Here is a 21,920-nt window from a genome sequence, read left to right on the forward strand (position 1 = left end):
CAGCTCTTTTGGAGAGTTCGATTGGTGACTTGCACTCATTAAGTACTCTTACTGGAACACGTTTATCTTGTCTTGTCATAGCCAGGGTTTTGCCTATGAGTAAGTTTGGTGTAGATTCTTTTGTGGCCTCAATAATCCACCACTTGTTTGACCCATAGTCTCCATTTATTTCTGCTCAAATAACTGCTTCTGATGTTGGTGGAATCTGCTGGCTCTCTGTTGTTATCACTCGTCTAACGTTGCACTTATTATCGTAACCGAACATAAGTGGCACTTCCATATTTCTATAGGACATAATCCTGTTTTTCACGTTAATTTTGATTCCTTGATTCGCTAGAAAGTCTACTCCAATATCTGCCACTATAAAATTGTGTAATACGGCTACCTTTCCAATTACGATCTCGCACGTTACCTTTCCGAGAATTAGGGTATCTTCTCCAGTTGCAGTACGCAACTTTGCCCCAGCTAACGGTCTCACTTCTTTCTCAACCAGATCAGATCGAATTATGGAATGTGATGCGCCCGTATCCACAGTCAGTATGCGCCTTTTACCGTCTACACATCCACTAACGGAAACGTTACTCGTATTCCTGCTTATTTTTGAAATAGAGATTACAGGCCTTTTGCTTGCGGGAGCCAGCCCGTGCCCTTTTCGGCTGGCTCGCTTTAGTTTAACGATTGGTTTGATTTGACATTTGCTTGATCTTCCTCAGCTTTGCGTTTACGTCCAACTTTATTATTGGGCTGGTTACAGTTGCGTGCAATATGGCCCCTTTTTCCGCAGTTGAAGCATTTAAGCACACCATCATTTTTCTTATGCGCTTCCGTAGATTTTTCCAGTGCTTTTTGCATGTTGTACATTTTTTCAAGTAATTGGTTCACCCAAGTGTGTTCCTCTATTTCTACTTTGTTTTTTGCTTTAAATGTTTTATTGCAAAGCAGAGATGCAGTTTCCTGTGTCAGAGCATACGAAACGGTTTCTGCAAACGTCAATTTTGGACATGCTAATGCAGCGAATCGTGTAGTGTTATCTCGTATTCCATTGACGAAAGTCTGAATTTTCGTGTCCTCGATGTATTCCATGGATTTATGTGCATGAGCTAAGTGAGCCAACCTCTCAATCTCTTTAGAAATCTCCTGCAGAGTCTCATTGGCTTTCTGGCAGCGATTTCGCAACTCGATTTGAAAGATCTGCTTCCTGTGCTCACTACCATACCGTCTTTCTAATGCACCTATCAACGTTTCATAACTACTCGCCTCGCAGTTTGTAATGGTCTGTAATATCTCCGCTGCAGATCCTTTTAATGCAACGAACAATGCAGTTACTTTATCTTCAGCGTTCCAATTATTTGAAGACGCCGTCTTTTCGAATTGAAGCTTAAAAACGTGGAACGGAACAGTGCCATCAAAGGATGGAGGTTCTACCTTGGCAGAAGCTGACGACATAATTGGCCGATTTAATTGTAGCTCACGGAGACGATCTCTCAATTCATCCACTTCAGTTTTAATTTTATCCCGCTCTTCCGAAATCTGTGAGGACACTTCTGCTATTTGGGAGGTCACCTGCGATGATATACGTGCATCTTGCGCTGCGAACTGCTCTTCCAACTGTGAGGACACCTGTGCTGATAAACGTGCATCTTGCGCTGCGAACTGCTCTTTCAACCGCGTTTCTAACGAGTCCAATTGGGATTGTTGCGTCAACATTTGGGATGACACCTCTGCTGTTTGTTGGGTTATACGTGCATCCTGCTCTTTAAGTTGTGTCGATATTTCTGTTGATATTTGAGACATACGTGTATTCTGCTCAAATTTCTCGATAAATCGTCTAACTATAACTCACTCTTGAGCTCGATCACTGGATTGTTAAATCAAAGTCCCAATTTAATGCTATACACTTATCTTTATTTTCAAGTCCAACAACTTAACACTTATTGCTCGCTATTCGAACTTACAACTTATTGCTTATAGCTTATTTGCTCTTTACACGGCAACGCTCCAATTAGAACTGTGTCTGCTGCACAATACGGCAATCCTTATATAGTAAATTTTTAACAAAAGTTCGCTACTAGAACTTCTGGCAACTACGAATTCGCTGTCTAGTTACTTCTGGCAGTTTATCGTCAATTCTGATTTGTTCTGGTACTCGTGTTCGCCACAATATTGCTACATAACGACATAGTCTGGTAATTCCAGATGTGAATTTTAATTTCGGATAATATGGTAGCGTTAAAATCATCTTTTCATTTAAATTCGTTAGTACTGAAAATTTTTCAAATAATATTCAAATTATTAAATTGAACTATTTTTTATACTTTAATAAGGTGCTGGGTGTGTTAGAAAGAATGTCGCGGAAATATTTACAATTAGTTAAGAATTTCTACCTCAAATATACTACCTCACTTAGTTATACGTGCAGCCGCAATTCAGAATTTTCGTAGCCACGGTTTTCCAGTATATTAATAAGAATTAAGAACTGTGGAAAAACAACAATTGCAAAGAAAGAATTCTACATTTTATTTAATACTTATGATATTGGAGAACAAAGTTATATTTCAAATTTCACAATATATTATATGTACATACACCCAAAGACTAATGCCTACAGTGCATATAAACGAATATCATTAATTAATAATTGTTTTTTCCATTATTGTTCATGTTGTTTTATAAATAAGTCCAAAGAGTATTTCATAAAAATGAAGTGTACAAAGCAGGGATGAAGGGATGTCCAGCTTATTCTAATGTGATAGCACCTCTAACTTAGCGTTTTTATAAAATTTTCCATTGTAGTCAGATCGGACAATTTATAATTTTTGGGTATTTTTAAATTTAAATAATATTTTGTGATTTTTTAATAAAATAAAACAACTGATTTTTGAACTTCCAATACTTAATAAAGTGAATAAATGTATTAGCACCCAATTAATAAATAAGTTTCATCATTTTCTATTCAAAATTCATCACAAAAGATTTCATCACATACATTTCAATTTCGCGTTTTCTTTAATTTTCATTGTTTTCCAATTTTTGTTAGAGATCTTCAACAGCGGCAACAATTTTCTCTGTTGACATATTTTTTTGGTAAGATATCAATCTGTCCGTCTCCCTTTCTCAGGTTACTAAACGTCAAAACCTCCTGAACTCGATCAACTGCCAAAGTTCAGGTTTCGACGTTTAGCAATTGCTTTCTCCTTTCCAGTGACACATGAGTTGGACATTTCTTTATCTCTGGTACAAAGCCAAGGCCTCTTAATTTAAATATATATTTTTTTTTTCTCACACTCCCTCCTGTTCGGATTCAAATTAGGTTTGGTCCATTTTTACCCAATTTGGTCCTTAAACAAAAAGTCAAACGGCAATCGTGCCCGTGGGGTCAACGTAGAAATCAGTTTTTCTCTTTTGTTCACATTTGAGAAATGTTGCTCAATTTGTGTACATGGTTTTGCACACATCTAGCTTTTCAACAATAATTCTTCATAATGTAGAAGATCAAAACTAAAACCCAGCGAATAAAAATAGCGATACACTACATCGTTTAATAACCTGGTATAGTCCTTCCCAACTACACGTTAATTTTGGATACAGTCCTTCCCAATTTTAAATTTTATGGGGAATGCTGATTAACATTCAAAAGAACGGCCACGTCTCAGATGGTCCATCCGTTGAGTCCAATTTTCGATAACTCGTTTGAGCATTTCGACTGGTATCTGGCGAATGACACCCGTGATGTTTTGCTCCAAGGCTTGAATCGAAGTTGGATTGTCCGCATAGACTAGAATTAAGAATTTACATATTAGCACAGAAAAGAGTCTAACGGTGTAATATTACACGATCTTGGTGGCCAATCGACCGTCCCAAAACATGAAACTATCTGCTCACCAAAGTGTTCTCTCACTAAATCCATTCATTGATGTGATGTCTTGTTGAAACCAAATGTCATTCAATTTCAGGCATCAAATAGTCGGTTATCATTTTTGATGAAATATGGACCGATGATTCCACCGGCCCACAAACCACATCAAACCGTTGTTATTTCTGGATGAGACGACAGCTCTTCAGGTTGCTCTTTATCCCAATTGCGGCAATTTTGCTTGCTTACATACCCATTGAGCCAGAAATGGGCCTCATCGTTCAACAAAATTTGGCTGGAAAACGTCGGATCTTCTTGAAACTTTTCTAGAGCCCACAGAGCGAAGCGATGTCGCTTGGAAATTTCGAGCGGCTTCAGTTCTTGCACAAGCAGTATTTTGACGCATTCAATTTAAGATTTCGACGTAAAATGCGCCAAGTCGTTCCATGCGTCAGTCCGAGTCATCGGTCATCTTGTACACTCTCAGCTACGGCCGCTATATTTTCTTTATTGTGAGCTGGACGTGGTCTATTCGGTCGAATATTATCCAATAATAAATGCTGGGTCTCAAGATTGGTGATGGTGTAGCGAATAGTACGCTCAGTAGGTCGTTTACGTTCACCATAAGTTGAACGAAGCGCGCGAAATACATTCTTTACAGGACGTGAATTTTCATAATAAAGTTGAATGATTTGTAGACGTCGTTCGGGTCATTGTATAAATCTACAAGTTACCAATCCTATGATTTTCACTAATACACACACGCAAAAATATCCCACTTGGTACGGGTTGCCTCGAAAATTCTACTACTAAAACGCCCAAATGACAGAAATCTGCTATAGTGTGTTACCGTGTTATGTTTTAAAATTTATTGTTTTTTATTCCATATTCAAAATTACTAAAGATAAAGTTTACATAGTATTATTTACATTATTATTTATTGTATTGAAATATTATTAAATGTTTCCAATTTTATATTTTTTAGCTTATATATTTATGTTTTTGTGAGTGAAAATTCTTTGTCTGTTGAATATTTAAATTCCTAGTTTACCGGTTTAGTCCTGGTGAACCGAACACCCAAAAAAGATCGGTAACGCTCCTATATTGCAACCTCAGAGGTAGTGAGGAAAAGCAATAAATATATAATAATCTTTTGTTTCGAAAATATTCTTGAAAGTTTTCATTATTATTTCCATTAGAAATACATGTTCATAAACAAATTGTTAAACTACATCCTTTTATTTAAAACTCTGTGTCAAAAAAAGGCATATTCGATCAGGTGATCACGGCTGTTTCACACACATAGAAAAACAGCTGATTCTTTGGCTACTTGTAGGCTTATACAATGGTTCGGGCGTCTTTCCATAATGAAATGCTAAATAATATTGAACAAAAAAAACGACTCACACGTGATCTGTCAAAATAAGGTTATTGAAAAAAGGCTCTACTTGGAACACCCGTTTTAAAATATGTTGATTTTGAAAAATGAAATGTGCAGCGGCAAGCTTCAATAACCCTTATGAAAATATACCATTAAAACTTGCCAAAAAGTGGGTAATTTATTGTAGGCGAAATGAATTTCGCTTTCATAATAATAATAAACTCAGACTCTTTTCACTATAATTTTATTTAAACGTAGAATAAAACAAGTAAGGAAGGGCTAAATTCGGATGTAACCGAACATTTTATACTCTCGCAAAGTCAAATGGTATACTCGTTTGAGATTTCTTTGTGGATTGACTGATATTTTCGGTAGAAGGTCAACTATAGGCACTGGGCACAGTTTTTGATGACAAGGACAAGGCATACTTTAAATTTACGCAAGGTTTTACCCCGATATAATCATTGTTGCTTGATATGCATAGTGGAAAGTGAAAGAATCAGATGGAATTGAAAATGGTGTTATATGGGAAGTAGGCGTGGTTGTAGTCCGGTTTCGCCCATTTTCGCACTATGACATAGAAATATGAAAAGAATGTTATGCACCGAATTTGGTTGAAATCGGTTAAGGAGATCTCAAGATACGGGTTTTCACCTAAAAGTGGGCGGTGCCACGCCCACTGTCTAATTTGAACGCGATTGCTATAAAGTCATCTCATACCATCCCAGAGATAAAATTTAATGTCTCTGGCGTGTTTAGTGCTTGCTTTATCGCGCTTTTAGTATTTTTTAACAGTACCGTTATATGGGGAGTGGGCGGAGTTGGCACCCGATTTCAACTATTTTCATACTGTAGGCAGAGGTTCTAAAAATATTTGTTCCAGTGAATTTTGTTATTATGGCTTTAGCGGTTTAGGAGATATGCACATTAAACCTATTAGAGGCGGGACCACGAACACTTAAACAAATTTTTTAACTGCGGACATCTCTCTAATGTGATCCTGGGTCCCAAATAACAGTCTTGTATCTTATTGCGGAGCTTAGTTATGGCAATTTATTTGTTTTTGATTAATGGCGTTTTGTGGGCGTGGCAGTGTTCCGATTACGCCTATCTGCAATACCAACCGTCTCACGGTACCAAGAAAAATGCCTAACAAGTTTCATAAAGATATCTCAAATTTTACTCAAATTAGAGCTTGCACGGACGGACGGACAGACAGTCACCCGGATTTCAACTCGTCTCTTCATCCTGATCATTTATATATACATAACCCTATATCTAACTCGATTAGTTTAAGGTGATACAAACAACCGTTAGGTGAAAAAAACTATTATACTCTGAGGCAACAGGTTGCGAGAGTATCAAAATAGAACTTTGCAAGAGAAGAAAAAATGCAGGTACACTTGAGATTTTGTCTCAGTAATTAGCAATGAAAAGTAGCAGTACATGAAAATACTGTCTAAAATACCAGAATTATCGACATTGTATTTCCAGAGAACGTATAAGGTTCATGCAGAGAACTTAAATGAACGAGAAGGTGCAGGTTCGACAGCGACCAATTTGTAGGAATTTATCAAGGAGTTCACCAGACATGCACGAGAAACAAATAACATTTCTCGCTTTTATAACAGCGGTGAATCTGTAAACATACTCCCTCTTAACATAACCAAACGGCGAATATTGAAGAGAATATAATGTGTATGCCAAACTGGGAATATTGATATGCTATTTGAAACATATTCCGGGTGGGCTTTAGTTTAGCATCCCACGATTTCAGGGTTAAGAGGGGTATGGTTGGATAGAGGAGATTCTCCAGATCACGAATTATTTGCCGCCGGAAACTTATAGTTTTCGAGATATTTGCATTTTAAGTTGAAAATTTCACAAATTTTATTTTAAAATTTCTCGATTTATGGTTAACTTTTCTTTCATATTATGCACTTCTTATACACTAACACTTTACTACAATGTTTCTACATATTTATTTTATGTTAATTATTTAAATATTTGCTTTAATTAAGCATTTTATTTTTACACAATTTTGGTTATATGCACAATAACAAATGGGTTCCATGTTGACAGTTAACAAGTGCTGCCATATCTATTATATATATATATAGATATATTTATATTTTGAAAGCGAATAAAAATGAATAATAAAAGAGGATTATACCCCAAATACATGAACAATTTATAATTTTGTTAATTCTCTTCTATTGATAAATTATGGTGTTGGATCGACCAGGGTTATTTTTTTGAAGCGCAGCCGAAGGCCGCCAATGCGGAAAGAAGTTTCACGCGATTGAATTTTAAACACTTCGGTGTTGGGCCGACCAGGGTAATATTTTTGAAGCGCGGCCGAAGGCCGCCAATGCGGAAAGAAGTTTCACGCGATTGAATTTTGAACACCCCGGTGTTGGACCGACCAGGGTAATTTTTTTGAAGAACGGCCGAAGGCCGTCAATGCGGAAAGAAGTTTCACGCGATTGAATTTTGAACACCCCGGTGTTGGACCGACCAGGGTTATTTATTTGAAGCGCGGCCGAAGGCCGCCAGTGCGGAAAGAAGTTTCACGCGATTGAATTTTGAACACCCCGGTGTTGGACCGACCAGGGTTATTTTTTTGAAGCGTGGCCGAAGGCCGCTAGTGCAAACAGGAAATCTAAATACAAAAAATTAATGTTAAAGAGGGTATATCACTCTCTTTAAACTTCAATTTCTATAACGGAATTTTCTACAACTAAACAAGGTACCGTTTCTTTTTTTGTCCGTTTTGCCATTATTTTCATATTCAAATTTAATTGGTGAATATTGTGCATATAAATCATTCCGCAAGTGTTTATATTTTTTACATAACTTTTTAAATTGTGATAATTTTTGAGAAAATGAGTGGAAATACATCAGGTATGTTATTAGAAATTTAAAATTATAACAAATATTACTTAAGACTTTTAAATAGATTGTAACGAACCGTCAACCAGCCGTGGTGCGGTAAAAAAAACAAACGTTCTCAAAGTGTCCGAAATTAAGGAAATGTGGAATTTCCCTAAAATAATTCAAAATTTCGACACAACTGAGAAATGTATATCGTTTGCAGAGGAGGAGGGTTTAATTTTAAAAAGCAAACTATGTCGTACGCATAGGATACCTATGTTGGTATCCTTATCAAATAGGAGCACGGTTGGCATATTCCGATGCCGGAAAGGTGCCTGCCGTAAACGGACTGCGGTGTCGAGGTCGAGTGGGACATGGTTTGAAAACGCAAAAATACCACAGCCTCAGATTTTTTATGTAATGTTTGCATTTGCATCGCACTGGTCCCATTCGCAAGTTCGAAAGAACAGTTTTATTAAGGAGCCAATTTTATCCAGCGCTACCATATGTGATTGGTACAATTACTGCCGCGAAGCGGTAGTTTTATACCAGGTTGATCACCAGGTAGCGGTAGGTAAAATTGGCGGCCCTGGTAAAATTGTTCAAATAGACGAGAGCAAATTCGGGAAACGAAAATATAACAAAGGTAATAATAAATACATTATTATTTAGTATTAATTATTTAATTATTTAATTTTTTTTTTTTTAGGACGGAGAGTGGAAGGCCACTGGGTTTTAGGGATGGTAGAGGATGGGAGTGACGACCTTCGGCTGGAAGTGTGTCCCGATAATGTGAGGTCTGCTGAAGTGCTCATACCCTTAATTCAGAGACACGTTTTACAAGGTAGCATCATATGTACTGATTGTTGGAAGGCGTACGACTGCCTGTCCAGTCACGGGTATGAGCACCGACGCGTTAACCATAGCGATCCAGAAAATCCGTTTGTTGCCGAAGATGGAACACACACGCATAGGATAGAATCCCAGTGGCGCGTTATCAAACGGTTTATTTTAAAAGACAATTATAATAACAGTGAAGATTTCTCGAATTTGATTTATGAATACGTATAGCGTAAAAATGTTGCAAATCAGCATCACGATCCATTCGTGAAACTATTAGATGCAATAAAACATACCTTTAAGCCATAAAACCTTTTTTTTTTTATTAATATGGAAAATTTAGTTCATATTATTTTGTAGAAGGTAATTGGGTTTTTTATTTATTTTGATTGCTGTCATTCGTTTGGATATGGCAACACTTATTATCTGACAACATGGAACCCATTTGTTATTGTGCATATAACCAAAATTGTGTAAAAATAAAATGCTTAATTAAAGCAAATATTTAAATAATTAACATTAAAAAAATATGTAGAAACATTGTAGTGAAGTGTTAGTGTATAAAAAGTGCATATCATAAAAGAAAAGTTAACCATAAATCGAGAAATTTTAAAATAAAATTTGTGAAATTTTTAACTTAAAATGCAAATATCTCGAAAACTATAAGTTTCCGGCGGCAATAATTATATATATTCGTGATCTAGAGAATCTCCTCTATCCAACCATACCCCTCTTAACCCTGAAATCGTGTGATGCTATACTAAAGTTTTCCCCATATTCCCTTTTATTGAACTATTATTTATTATTATTTTTAAGTTATTTTATGTTCATTCATTTTTACTTTATTGTGAGTAATTAATAATAATTTAAAAATATTAGAAATTAAATAGAATTGTGTTTTGCCGTCGGCATTTCACATTCATGCTTCAATTTTTCTTTTCAAATGCATGTGTAAAAGGAATTATGTACGTAATATGTACGTATTATGTCGTTTGCACATTTGTATGTATTTGTATGTATATATGTACACTCAATTCTTCATGTGAAATCTCCGTTGACATATTTTTTGCTTTTATGTCAAAGAGTCTATCTGTCGAAGGACTGACGCGACGACAAAGCGTCACAACATTGTGTTATTGGTAGAAAATCCGAGATGTGCCGAAAAATAAACGAACGCTCGCCGATTGTCATCATTTCCCTTGCCGCTCTGACAGCTTTGCCTACAAATCATTGTAGGTATGTATGTATTTATATGAACATGCATACATATTGACGAAGATTTTTGCGAGCCGCGGAAAAATATTTTAGAATTGTGAAATATTTTAAATCGACAAAAGCCTTGTTGCCACTTTTGTCATTGATTTCTGTGTTTGCAGGGTTGTCACTTTTCTCTTATAGAGGGAACATCAGAAAGATGTTCAATTTATGATTTTTAGCTTTTGCCATCGTCGCGAAAAGACGCTTGTAGACAAACGCATGCTCGGGGAGATGTGTAAGGCGTTTGCTTTTATGAATGAAACGACTTAGCTTAGCTTAGGTATATATATAGATATATTTATATTTTGAAAGCGAATAAAAATGAATAATAAAAGAGGATTATACCCCAAATACCGACCAGGTGCAAACAGGAAATCTAAATACAAAAAATTAATGTTAAAGAGGGTATATCACTCTCTTTAAACTTCAATTTCTATAACGGAATTTTCTATAACTAAACAAGGTACCGTTTCTTTTTTTGTCCGTTTCGCCATTATTTTCATATTCAAATTTAATTGGTGAATATTGTGCATATAAATCATTCCGCAAGTGTTTATATTTTTTACATAATTTTTTAAATTGTGATAATTTTTGAGAAAATGAGTGGAAATACATCAGGTATGTTATTAGAAATTTAAAATTATAACAAATATTACTTAAGACTTTTAAATAGATTGTAACGAACCGTCAACCAGCCGTGGTGCGGTAAAAAAAACAAACGTTCTCAAAGTGTCCGAAATTAAAGAAATGTGGAATTTCCCTAAAATAATTCAAAATTTCGACACAACTGAGAAATGTATATCGTTTGCAGAGGAGGAGGGTTTAATTTTAAAAAGCAAACTATGTCGTACGCATAGGATACCTATGTTGGTATCCTTATCAGATAGGAGCACGGTTGGCATATTCCGATGCCGGAAAGGTGCCTGCCGTAAACGGACTGCGGTGTCGAGGTCGAGTGGGACATGGTTTGAAAACGCAAAAATACCACTGCCTCAGATTTTTTATGTAATGTTTGCATTTGCATCGCACTGGTCCCATTCGCAAGTTCGAAAGAACAGTTTTATTAAGGAGCCAATTTTATCCAGCGCTACCATATGTGATTGGTACAATTACTGCCGCGAAGCGGTAGTTTTATACCAGGTTGATCACCAGGTAGCGGTAGGTAAAATTGGCGGCCCTGGTAAAATTGTTCAAATAGACGAGAGCAAATTCGGGAAACGAAAATATAACAAAGGTAATAATAAATACATTATTATTTAGTATTAATTATTTAATTATTTAATTTTTTTTTTTTTTAGGACGGAGAGTGGAAGGCCACAGGGTTTTAGGGATGGTAGAGGATGGGCGTGACGACCTTCGGCTGGAAGTGTGTCCCGATAATGTGAGGTCTGCTAAAGTGCTCATACCCTTAATTCAGAGACACGTTTTACAAGGTACCATCATATGTACTGATTGTTGGAAGGCGTACGACTGCCTGTCCAGTCACGGGTATGAGCACCGACGCGTTAACCATAGCGATCCAGAAAATCCGTTTGTTGCCGAAGATGGAACACACACGCATAGGATAGAATCCCAGTGGCGCGTTATCAAACGGTTTATTTTAAAAGACAATTATAATAACAGTGAAGATTTCTCGAATTTGATTTATGAATACGTATCGCGTAAAAATGTTGCAAATCAGCATCACGATCCATTCGTGAAACTATTAGATGCAATAAAACATACCTTTAAGCCATAAAACCTTTTTTTTTTATTAATATGGAAAATTTAGTTCATATTATTTTGTAGAAGGTAATTGGGTTTTTTATTTATTTTGATTGCTGTCATTCGTTTGGATATGGCAACACTTATTATCTGACAACATGGAACCCATTTGTTATTGTGCATATAACCAAAATTGTGTAAAAATAAAATGCTTAATTAAAGCAAATATTTAAATAATTAACATTAAAAAAATATGTAGAAACATTGTAGTGAAGTGTTAGTGTATAAAAAGTGCATAATATAAAAGAAAAGTTAACCATAAATCGAGAAATTTTAAAATAAAATTTGTGAAATTTTCAACTTAAAATGCAAATATCTCGAAAACTATAAGTTTCCGGCGGCAATAATTATATATATTCGTGATCTGGAGAATCTCCTCTATCCATAACTAACCATACCCCTCTTAACCCTGAAATCGTGTGATGCTATACTAAAGTTTTCCCCATATTCCCTTTTATTGAACTATTATTTATTATTATTTTTAAGTTATTTTATGTTCATTCATTTTTACTTTATTGTGAGTAATTAATAATAATTTAAAAATATTAGAAATTAAATAGAATTGTGTGTTGCCGTCGGCATTTCACATTCATGCTTCAATTTTTCTTTTCAAATGCATGTGTAAAAGTAATTATGTACGTAATATGTACGTATTATGTCGTTTGCACATTTGTATGTATTTGTATGTATATATGTACACTCAATTCTTCATGTGAAATCTCCGTTGACATATTTTTTGCTTTTATGTCAAAGAGTCTATCTGTCGAAGGACTGACGCGACGACAAAGCGTCACAACATTGTGTTATTGGTAGAAAATCCGAGATGTGCCGAAAAATAAACGAACGCTCGCCGATTGTCATCATTTCCCTTGCCGCTCTGACAGCTTTGCCTACAAATCATTGTAGGTATGTATGTATTTATATGAACATGCATACATATTGACGAAGATTTTTGCGAGCCGCGGAAAAATATTTTAGAATTGTGAAATATTTTAAAGCGACAAAAGCCTTGTTGCCACTTTTGTCATTGATTTCTGTGTTTGCAGGGTTGTCACTTTTCTCTTATAGAGGGAACATCAGAAAGATGTTCAATTTATGATTTTTAGCTTTTGCCATCGTCGCGAAAAGACGCTTGTAGACAAACGCATGCTCGGGGAGATGTGTAAGGCGTTTGCTTTTATGAATGAAACGACTTAGCTTAGCTTAGGTATATATATAGATATATTTATATTTTGAAAGCGAATAAAAATGAATAATAAAAGAGGATTATACCCCAAATACCGACCAGGTGCAAACAGGAAATCTAAATACAAAAAATTAATGTTAAAGAGGGTATATCACTCTCTTTAAACTTCAATTTCTATAACGGAATTTTCTATAACTAAACAAGGTACCGTTTCTTTTTTTGTCCGTTTCGCCATTATTTTCATATTCAAATTTAATTGGTGAATATTGTGCATATAAATCATTCCGCAAGTGTTTATATTTTTTACATAATTTTTTAAATTGTGATAATTTTTGAGAAAATGAGTGGAAATACATCAGGTATGTTATTAGAAATTTAAAATTATAACAAATATTACTTAAGACTTTTAAATAGATTGTAACGAACCGTCAACCAGCCGTGGTGCGGTAAAAAAAACAAACGTTCTCAAAGTGTCCGAAATTAAAGAAATGTGGAATTTCCCTAAAATAATTCAAAATTTCGACACAACTGAGAAATGTATATCGTTTGCAGAGGAGGAGGGTTTAATTTTAAAAAGCAAACTATGTCGTACGCATAGGATACCTATGTTGGTATCCTTATCAGATAGGAGCACGGTTGGCATATTCCGATGCCGGAAAGGTGCCTGCCGTAAACGGACTGCGGTGTCGAGGTCGAGTGGGACATGGTTTGAAAACGCAAAAATACCACTGCCTCAGATTTTTTATGTAATGTTTGCATTTGCATCGCACTGGTCCCATTCGCAAGTTCGAAAGAACAGTTTTATTAAGGAGCCAATTTTATCCAGCGCTACCATATGTGATTGGTACAATTACTGCCGCGAAGCGGTAGTTTTATACCAGGTTGATCACCAGGTAGCGGTAGGTAAAATTGGCGGCCCTGGTAAAATTGTTCAAATAGACGAGAGCAAATTCGGGAAACGAAAATATAACAAAGGTAATAATAAATACATTATTATTTAGTATTAATTATTTAATTATTTAATTTTTTTTTTTTTTAGGACGGAGAGTGGAAGGCCACAGGGTTTTAGGGATGGTAGAGGATGGGCGTGACGACCTTCGGCTGGAAGTGTGTCCCGATAATGTGAGGTCTGCTAAAGTGCTCATACCCTTAATTCAGAGACACGTTTTACAAGGTACCATCATATGTACTGATTGTTGGAAGGCGTACGACTGCCTGTCCAGTCACGGGTATGAGCACCGACGCGTTAACCATAGCGATCCAGAAAATCCGTTTGTTGCCGAAGATGGAACACACACGCATAGGATAGAATCCCAGTGGCGCGTTATCAAACGGTTTATTTTAAAAGACAATTATAATAACAGTGAAGATTTCTCGAATTTGATTTATGAATACGTATCGCGTAAAAATGTTGCAAATCAGCATCACGATCCATTCGTGAAACTATTAGATGCAATAAAACATACCTTTAAGCCATAAAACCTTTTTTTTTTTATTAATATGGAAAATTTAGTTCATATTATTTTGTAGAAGGTAATTGGGTTTTTTATTTATTTTGATTGCTGTCATTCGTTTGGATATGGCAACACTTATTATCTGACAACATGGAACCCATTTGTTATTGTGCATATAACCAAAATTGTGTAAAAATAAAATACTTAATTAAAGCAAATATTTAAATAATTAACATTAAAAAAATATGTAGAAACATTGTAGTGAAGTGTTAGTGTATAAAAAGTGCATAATATAAAAGAAAAGTTAACCATAAATCGAGAAATTTTAAAATAAAATTTGTGAAATTTTCAACTTAAAATGCAAATATCTCGAAAACTATAAGTTTCCGGCGGCAATAATTATATATATTCGTGATCTGGAGAATCTCCTCTATCCAACCATACCCCTCTTAACCCTGAAATCGTGTGATGCTATACTAAAGTTTTCCCCATATTCCCTTTTATTGAACTATTATTTATTATTATTTTTAAGTTATTTTATGTTCATTCATTTTTACTTTATTGTGAGTAATTAATAATAATTTAAAAATATTAGAAATTAAATAGAATTGTGTGTTGCCGTCGGCATTTCACATTCATGCTTCAATTTTTCTTTTCAAATGCATGTGTAAAAGTAATTATGTACGTAATATGTACGTATTATGTCGTTTGCACATTTGTATGTATTTGTATGTATATATGTACACTCAATTCTTCATGTGAAATCTCCGTTGACATATTTTTTGCTTTTATGTCAAAGAGTCTATCTGTCGAAGGACTGACGCGACGACAAAGCGTCACAACAATGTGTTATTGGTAGAAAATCCGAGATGTGCCGAAAAATAAACGAACGCTCGCCGATTGTCATCATTTCCCTTGCCGCTATAACAGCTTTGCCTACAAATCATTGTAGGTATGTATGTATTTATATGAACATGCATACATATTGACGAAGATTTTTGCGAACCGCGGAAAAATATTTTAGAATTGTGAAATATTTTAAATCGACAAAAGCTTTGTTGCCACTTTTGTCATTGATTTCTGTGTTTGCAGGGTTGTCACTTTTCTCTTATAGAGGGAACATCAGAAAGATGTTCAATTTATGATTTTTAGCTTTTGCCATCGTCGCGAAAAGACGCTTGTAGACAAACGCATGCTCGGGGAGATGTGTAAGGCGTTTGCTTTTATGAATGAAACGACTTAGCTTATTGATTGTGCGCCAGCGTTCATGAATGAAAATGTTGTTGGTGTGTGATTTACTACAAATTTAGGATTTGTCAATTTGGCTGCCATATTGATTTCTGGTGCTGATGCTATTTGAGACAATTGTTGTTTTTGTACAACAATGTTTGTATTTTGCCTATTGGCTGACGTACTTACATTTGTACGCTTAAAGGTATGTAGATTTGTATGCATTACTTATTTTGCGCGGTCGTACGCATATTTGTACATACATACTAACATATAGAGCAGTGCGCTCACATGTTTTCATTGATAATTGGTAATATATTATTACAAGTATATTATATATTATAACATATTGATGTACATACATATGTACATACATAAATTATTAATTCTGTAACAACTGAAATTAGAAAATTATGAAAATAGTAAAATACATTTCTTGCATAATCTTTCACATTTTATCAATGTAGCATTTGTGCGGAAAAATCATATTTTATCAATTTTTCATCATAAAAATCGTTTATATGGCAAAAAATAATCATGCATATGTGAAGTGGCATTTGTATTTTTTGTTTTCTCATTCATTTCGCTTCATTTTTCTCTTTATGTTGGGAGATACGTAATTTATCAGAGAACGTTGTTATAAAATCTCATTTCTGTTAAATAACAGCAAATATTACAGAAAATGGTGAACTCCTTGATCTCGATTTTTCAGCCAACCAATCGAGCATCATACAAAATTCAATTTGCACCTTCTCGTTGTTTTAAGTTCTCTGGTTCATGGTATGCCGATTGTCAAAATGTTCCTCTTGACGGAGGGTTACTCGCCAACATTAGTGCATTTCACCACAAACAAATTATAAGCTGATTTCACCAGAATTTTACCCCTGCGGAGCGCAAAATAGCAGAATTGAGCATTTTGAATGTTAAATGAGAAAAATAATGCTAAATTGTATGTTAAGAAATGTACGCTTACAGATTCGTATTTTTACAATGCGCAAACGAATTTACATATAATTTTAAGATATTCTGCATATACAGGGCGGCTCACGAATCGTGCTACAAAAATAAACCGTAATAAGTTTCTTTTTAATCAATGCATTACATTAAGTTTTTTTGTATTGTATAGAAAATCTTATTTTATTTTATACAATTAATTATTCCTCCATGCTCAGTCACGCATATGCGACACCTAATTAGAAAATTACGCGGGCTAGAGGGTTCGTCGGGATTGCCTCAAATATCTATCTAATGGACTGCTGCAGCTCAGTCAGATTTCTGGGTTAGATTTTGTACTCCTCTTGCTTGACATAACCCCATCAGAAAAGACCAAGCGAAACAAATATGAAAGTACCCATTATAATTGTTAATTTGTCTATATGCAACGTATGTATGTAAATATTTATACCCATTGTTTCATGGGAAATCAGAACCATACACACTCTTACAAACATACATCGCATATGGCAAGTGCAAAATCAACCCTTATTCATATACAACGTGGCATGCGTAAATGGAAACAAAGTCAACAAGTCATTTGCATATATACGGGTAGATGTGTTTACAAAAAATTCAAATATTTACATACGCACTTACGTACATTTTTTGACAAATACAGTCAATCCCGGTTATGTGCCAAAACCAAAGTTGCAGATTTTTTGTGCTTTGTAGTACATAAGCGATTGTGGTACTTAAGCGAGTGGTACCAAAAAAATTATTTCTATGTATTTAAAAAAAAATTACCGTTTTCCTTAAAAAAATTAAGAAAAAAAAACGTGTGATGCAGCAAGCCACAGGCAGATAAGAGGGATTGGAGGAGTGATATTTAACCGGGGTTTACTGTTTACATAAATCAGAGGAATATTGAATATTTTCTTTAAAAAGTTTCTTCAATTGTAAATCGACAAATATACTATGTTGTCACTTTTATTCTAAAATATTTTAATACTCATATTTGCGGAGTTGTCACTTTTCCCTTCTAGAGGGAATATCAGAAATTTGTTCAATTTATGATTTTTAGCTTTTGCCATCGTCGTGAAAAGACGCTTGTAGGTAAAAACATGCTCGGGGGGATGTGAGGGTATCTGTTTTTATGAATGAAGCGAGGTTGCTTGTCGAAAGTAGAACAACGAAAAGAACAATGTTTGTAGTTTTTGCAGGTGACATATTTACATGTGTACGGATATTCATATGTATGTAGGTTGGTTTGTGTATGCATTATTTGTTGGCAATGTTATATACACATACATATGTTGACATATATATATTGACATATAAATCAATGTGCGGACGTATAGCAGAGAATGTTTATATATGAATATTTATATATTTATTAACATTCTCTGCATATAGTGTATTGATAAGTGATAAATTATGATTTGAATTTCTGAATGCGTACATTCAAATGCGCATGTTCAGATAAATGTACATATGGCTATATAATATTAATATGATAAAAGATATAAAATTATATAGGAATGCATATTATGTAAAAACTATATAATATTATTAAATGCCCAAATTGACTATAAATATTATTTCGAAATTCCACAATTTAATAGATAGAATAGATTATCAGTTTTGCATGCATTCATAAAAATTCGCAAAGTGATATTCATATCAATAAATATGATTGCATATAAACGTATAAAATTATAAGCCAAAAGGCTAACATGCAGCTGTAATATCAAAGCAAGTCTCTGAGTATAATTTTCATTGAATTCTCAGCTCTGTTCACTCGCTACTTTAAAATGTCTCCTTCCGAGCCAGATTTGGTGAAATTCACTAATAAAATCTTGTTAGGTTTTGACAATTCACACGCTGGTCCGCAATTGAACCTTCTCTATAATATATGTTCTCTGGTATTTCGCGTTTTTGGTAGTAAAAAAATTGGACGACAATGGATTAGGTAGGAAGAGAGGTAGAGTGTCTGCCTGACGACGTACCTATGCCTTTCGGAGACCCACTGTGATAACGCCGGGAGTAATATCCCCTCACTCTTAGGTCTTCTCTCTGAACTACCCGTTGCTTCTGATGAAGTCAAGTAAACTACACACTTCAAATAAACTTAATTTATTTGTTTTTATTGAAAAAATGTTAGTCAAATTAATTGAATAATGTTGGCTAAAAATATTAGAGCCATTTTTAAATAAATATATTGATCTATTAATAATATATTTGCCAATTAAGTGCATGGTTAAAATGAAGAAGTAGTTTATTTTATTGTACACAAATATATACATACATACCTATATTAATTAGAGTTCTGATCAAGACTATAAAAAGTATTTGAGTTCTGATGCATTTCTATGCAAATATAGTGAAACTTTGTCAGTGATTTATTTGAATCATATATAAATTTGATGTGGAGATATACATAATATAAATCAAATCTTATATTATACATATAGCCAATAAAGTCTGCGTTCACCCGACACATTTTTTAAGTGAAGTAAAACACAATGTTAACAGGTAAATCAGTTAAAATTTGCGGCATATCTTTAAGCTATTTAATTAACTTATTAATAGACAAAGTGAAAATTCAAACTATGAATGGAAGGGAAGAAATAACTATTGTAACAGAATTTGATATGAAAGGTAATAATAATTTATATAATCAAAAAAGCAAAACTTATCATTGTCATACAAGTGATAATAATTCATTTAAACAATAAAGTAAAATTTATCATTGTACTTACATATATCACAAAAATACTTACTGTGCCGCTGTTTTCTCTGATAAGATATGGTTGCTTAATTGCACCTTACATTTTTCTGTGGTGAATATTTATTAATTTCCGACAGTAAAAAAAGGCATAAATATATATCGTAATTATTCTATAATTTGCCAATAATAGCCGCTCCTTTAAGAACATATATTAAAATAAACTGATTTTATTTTGAAAACATATTAAAGTTTTACATATAACCAATATTTTTTGGACAACTTTTTCATAAATTAAATGAAAATAGCAAGATGCAACCATTTTCTGGTTAAAAGTCGGCCATCTTGGCTGTCAATAGAAATTCAACCCCTAGGCGGACTTGACGTGTCTCCATGGACCCCTCTCAGCTGGGGCTTTGTTTACATCAATCAGCTGATTATTTTTCTACTCCCCCTTTACGATGCTTGCCTCAACAAAACTTGTGAGCAAATGAAACAGCTCTGTCGAACCACAAAAATGACAGTTTATTGCTATGGCATAAAATGTATTTAGACATTAATTGCTAAACATTAGCAATTTGCTGTCTCCATTAGTACTATTGTTGGCAATTCAGATTTTAGACATTTTTAATTGCCCGTCAAGATGCCCCGTTAGCTTTAAATTAAATATCGAGTAATACTTTTCTAGTATAGAGAGTCCAAGTACTTTCCGTCAGGCTATTTGTGCATCGGTTTTTTAATGTCTAGAAAAACGGTTAACATGGGCTCAAATATTGCCAATTGTCAAAAATTACAAAAAGAACTTGAAGAGGCAAAGGGTCATTTGGATTTGCTTAACGATAATATTCGAATGATTGTGGGTCGGCCCAGAGATTTGGGGTAAAGTTATAAGAAAGTAATTGTGATCAATTTTAATATGTTCTAAATATTCTAAATTAGAAATGATATAAACATTGACAGTAGCAAGGATGAAGGGTGTCAGAAATATGGAAATGAAAGGAAGACCAGAAGAACTAGCGACATTAAGTCGGTATTTAACCGATTATCAGTGCCAAATGATGGTTTAAGACCTAGGCTAAGTTCACGCGTTATAAAGGAATTGCCAACTAGACAAGAAGTGTTAAAAGCCCAAGGATCCGACTTAGAATCAAGAGCAAGAAATCGGAGAATGTTTGGATCTCTTTTAGGCACATTGCACAAGTTTTGCCTAGAGGAATCTCGTTTAAAATTGAAAGAGGACAAAAAGGCCCAAGTAGAAAAAAAGTTAGAACAACAACAATTACTAGAACGAGAGGCATTAAGGAAAGAACGAGATTTACTTTTAATGGAGCAGCAAAAAAAACAGACAAAAATTACAACTTTGGAGTTAAAAATTAATCGTTTGAAAGATTTTACTGCTTTTGAAAAATCATTAAATAGCTTTAAATCTTGTATTAAAACAAAAACGATGCCTTCTATTTATTATAGGCCATACAAATATTGCAAAAAAACTGAATTACTTTTGAATAATAGTCGGGAATCATTGCAGGCTGAAATAAGATATAGAAAAATAATGCTCGACAATGAGCTGAAAGAGTTTGATCTCCTGAATGTCAGTGATGATAAGATTATCAGAGGAACTGCATTCAGTCAACAGACCACAAAGTTGAATAAACCATGTGGAATTCAAGGTAAGCTTTTTGGTTCCATACATCTAGGAGCGAATGGAATTCCAATCAAAATTTATAATAATATTTCAATTACTTTGTTTTTGCAGGTGAAATGGAATTCAAAGAAAATAAGTCTAGGAACTCGAACGAACCAACATTAATTAGCAGTATAATTGTTGTTAAAAACAATAAATAGCTGTTTACATATTTGATAGTAAATGAATATCGACAAATACGAACTTGTTTTAGCGGCAGAAAACATTCCTGAAGTAATTTCGAGGAATGGTGACGAGTTGAAAGTCCTTGGCCGAATAAAAATCCGGGTCCGTTGCGGTTACTTACACCCGACTCGTGGGAACGGACTCATTTACATTGATAGGGGGACTTGGCTGATACCGACAAACTATGAAAAATATTATTATAAATAAATATTAATTTATAAAAAACTTAAGAAAAATTAATATTTCACTTTTGACACTGATTTTTAAAGCAGTGGCAAGTGAAGTATATGATTTTGCCGAAGGATAGTGCAAATATAATCAATTATAAAAGTAATGCTAAATGTAGCTATCAAAACTATGAATATATAGGGCGTATTCTAAGCGTGTTAAGCAATTTTAAAATATATTAAAACTATGTAATAACAAGTAAGGAAGGGCTAAGTTCGGATGTAACCGAACATTTTATACTCTCGCAAAGTCAAATAGTATACTCGTTTGAGATTTCTTTGTAGATTGGCTAATATTTTCGGTAGAAGGTCAACTATAGGCA

At 34.3% G+C, this 21,920-nt stretch overlaps 3 protein-coding genes and 1 pseudogene across 3 annotated transcripts; all 4 read left to right on the plus strand.

Moving 5' to 3' along the window:
- The first annotated feature begins 8,512 nt into the window (after positions 1–8,512).
- Positions 8,513–9,124, plus strand: LOC118681038 (uncharacterized; annotated as a pseudogene).
- A 1,695-nt stretch (positions 9,125–10,819) lies between these two features.
- On the plus strand, positions 10,820–11,943 carry LOC138858190 (uncharacterized). The gene is made up of 2 exons (XM_070112740.1): positions 10,820–11,439; positions 11,504–11,943. The coding sequence occupies exons 1-2, from the start codon at positions 10,953–10,955 to the stop codon at positions 11,941–11,943; spliced, it is 927 nt and encodes a 308-aa protein (XP_069968841.1). The 5' UTR covers positions 10,820–10,952.
- Positions 11,944–13,510: 1,567 nt separating this feature from the next.
- On the plus strand, positions 13,511–14,634 carry LOC118681041 (uncharacterized). Its single transcript, XM_070112774.1, has 2 exons — positions 13,511–14,130; positions 14,195–14,634. The coding sequence occupies exons 1-2, from the start codon at positions 13,644–13,646 to the stop codon at positions 14,632–14,634; spliced, it is 927 nt and encodes a 308-aa protein (XP_069968875.1). The 5' UTR covers positions 13,511–13,643.
- Positions 14,635–20,159: 5,525 nt separating this feature from the next.
- Positions 20,160–21,704, plus strand: Pnn (desmosome associated protein-like protein pinnin). The gene is made up of 3 exons (XM_014245845.3): positions 20,160–20,379; positions 20,440–21,170; positions 21,257–21,704. Exons 1-3 carry the CDS (start codon positions 20,240–20,242, stop codon positions 21,343–21,345), a joined length of 960 nt encoding a protein of 319 aa, XP_014101320.2. The 5' UTR covers positions 20,160–20,239; the 3' UTR covers positions 21,346–21,704.
- Positions 21,705–21,920: the final 216 nt, after the last annotated feature.

This window comes from Bactrocera oleae, chromosome 2 (genome assembly GCF_042242935.1).
Source record: "Bactrocera oleae isolate idBacOlea1 chromosome 2, idBacOlea1, whole genome shotgun sequence".
NCBI lineage: Eukaryota > Metazoa > Arthropoda > Insecta > Diptera > Tephritidae > Bactrocera > Bactrocera oleae.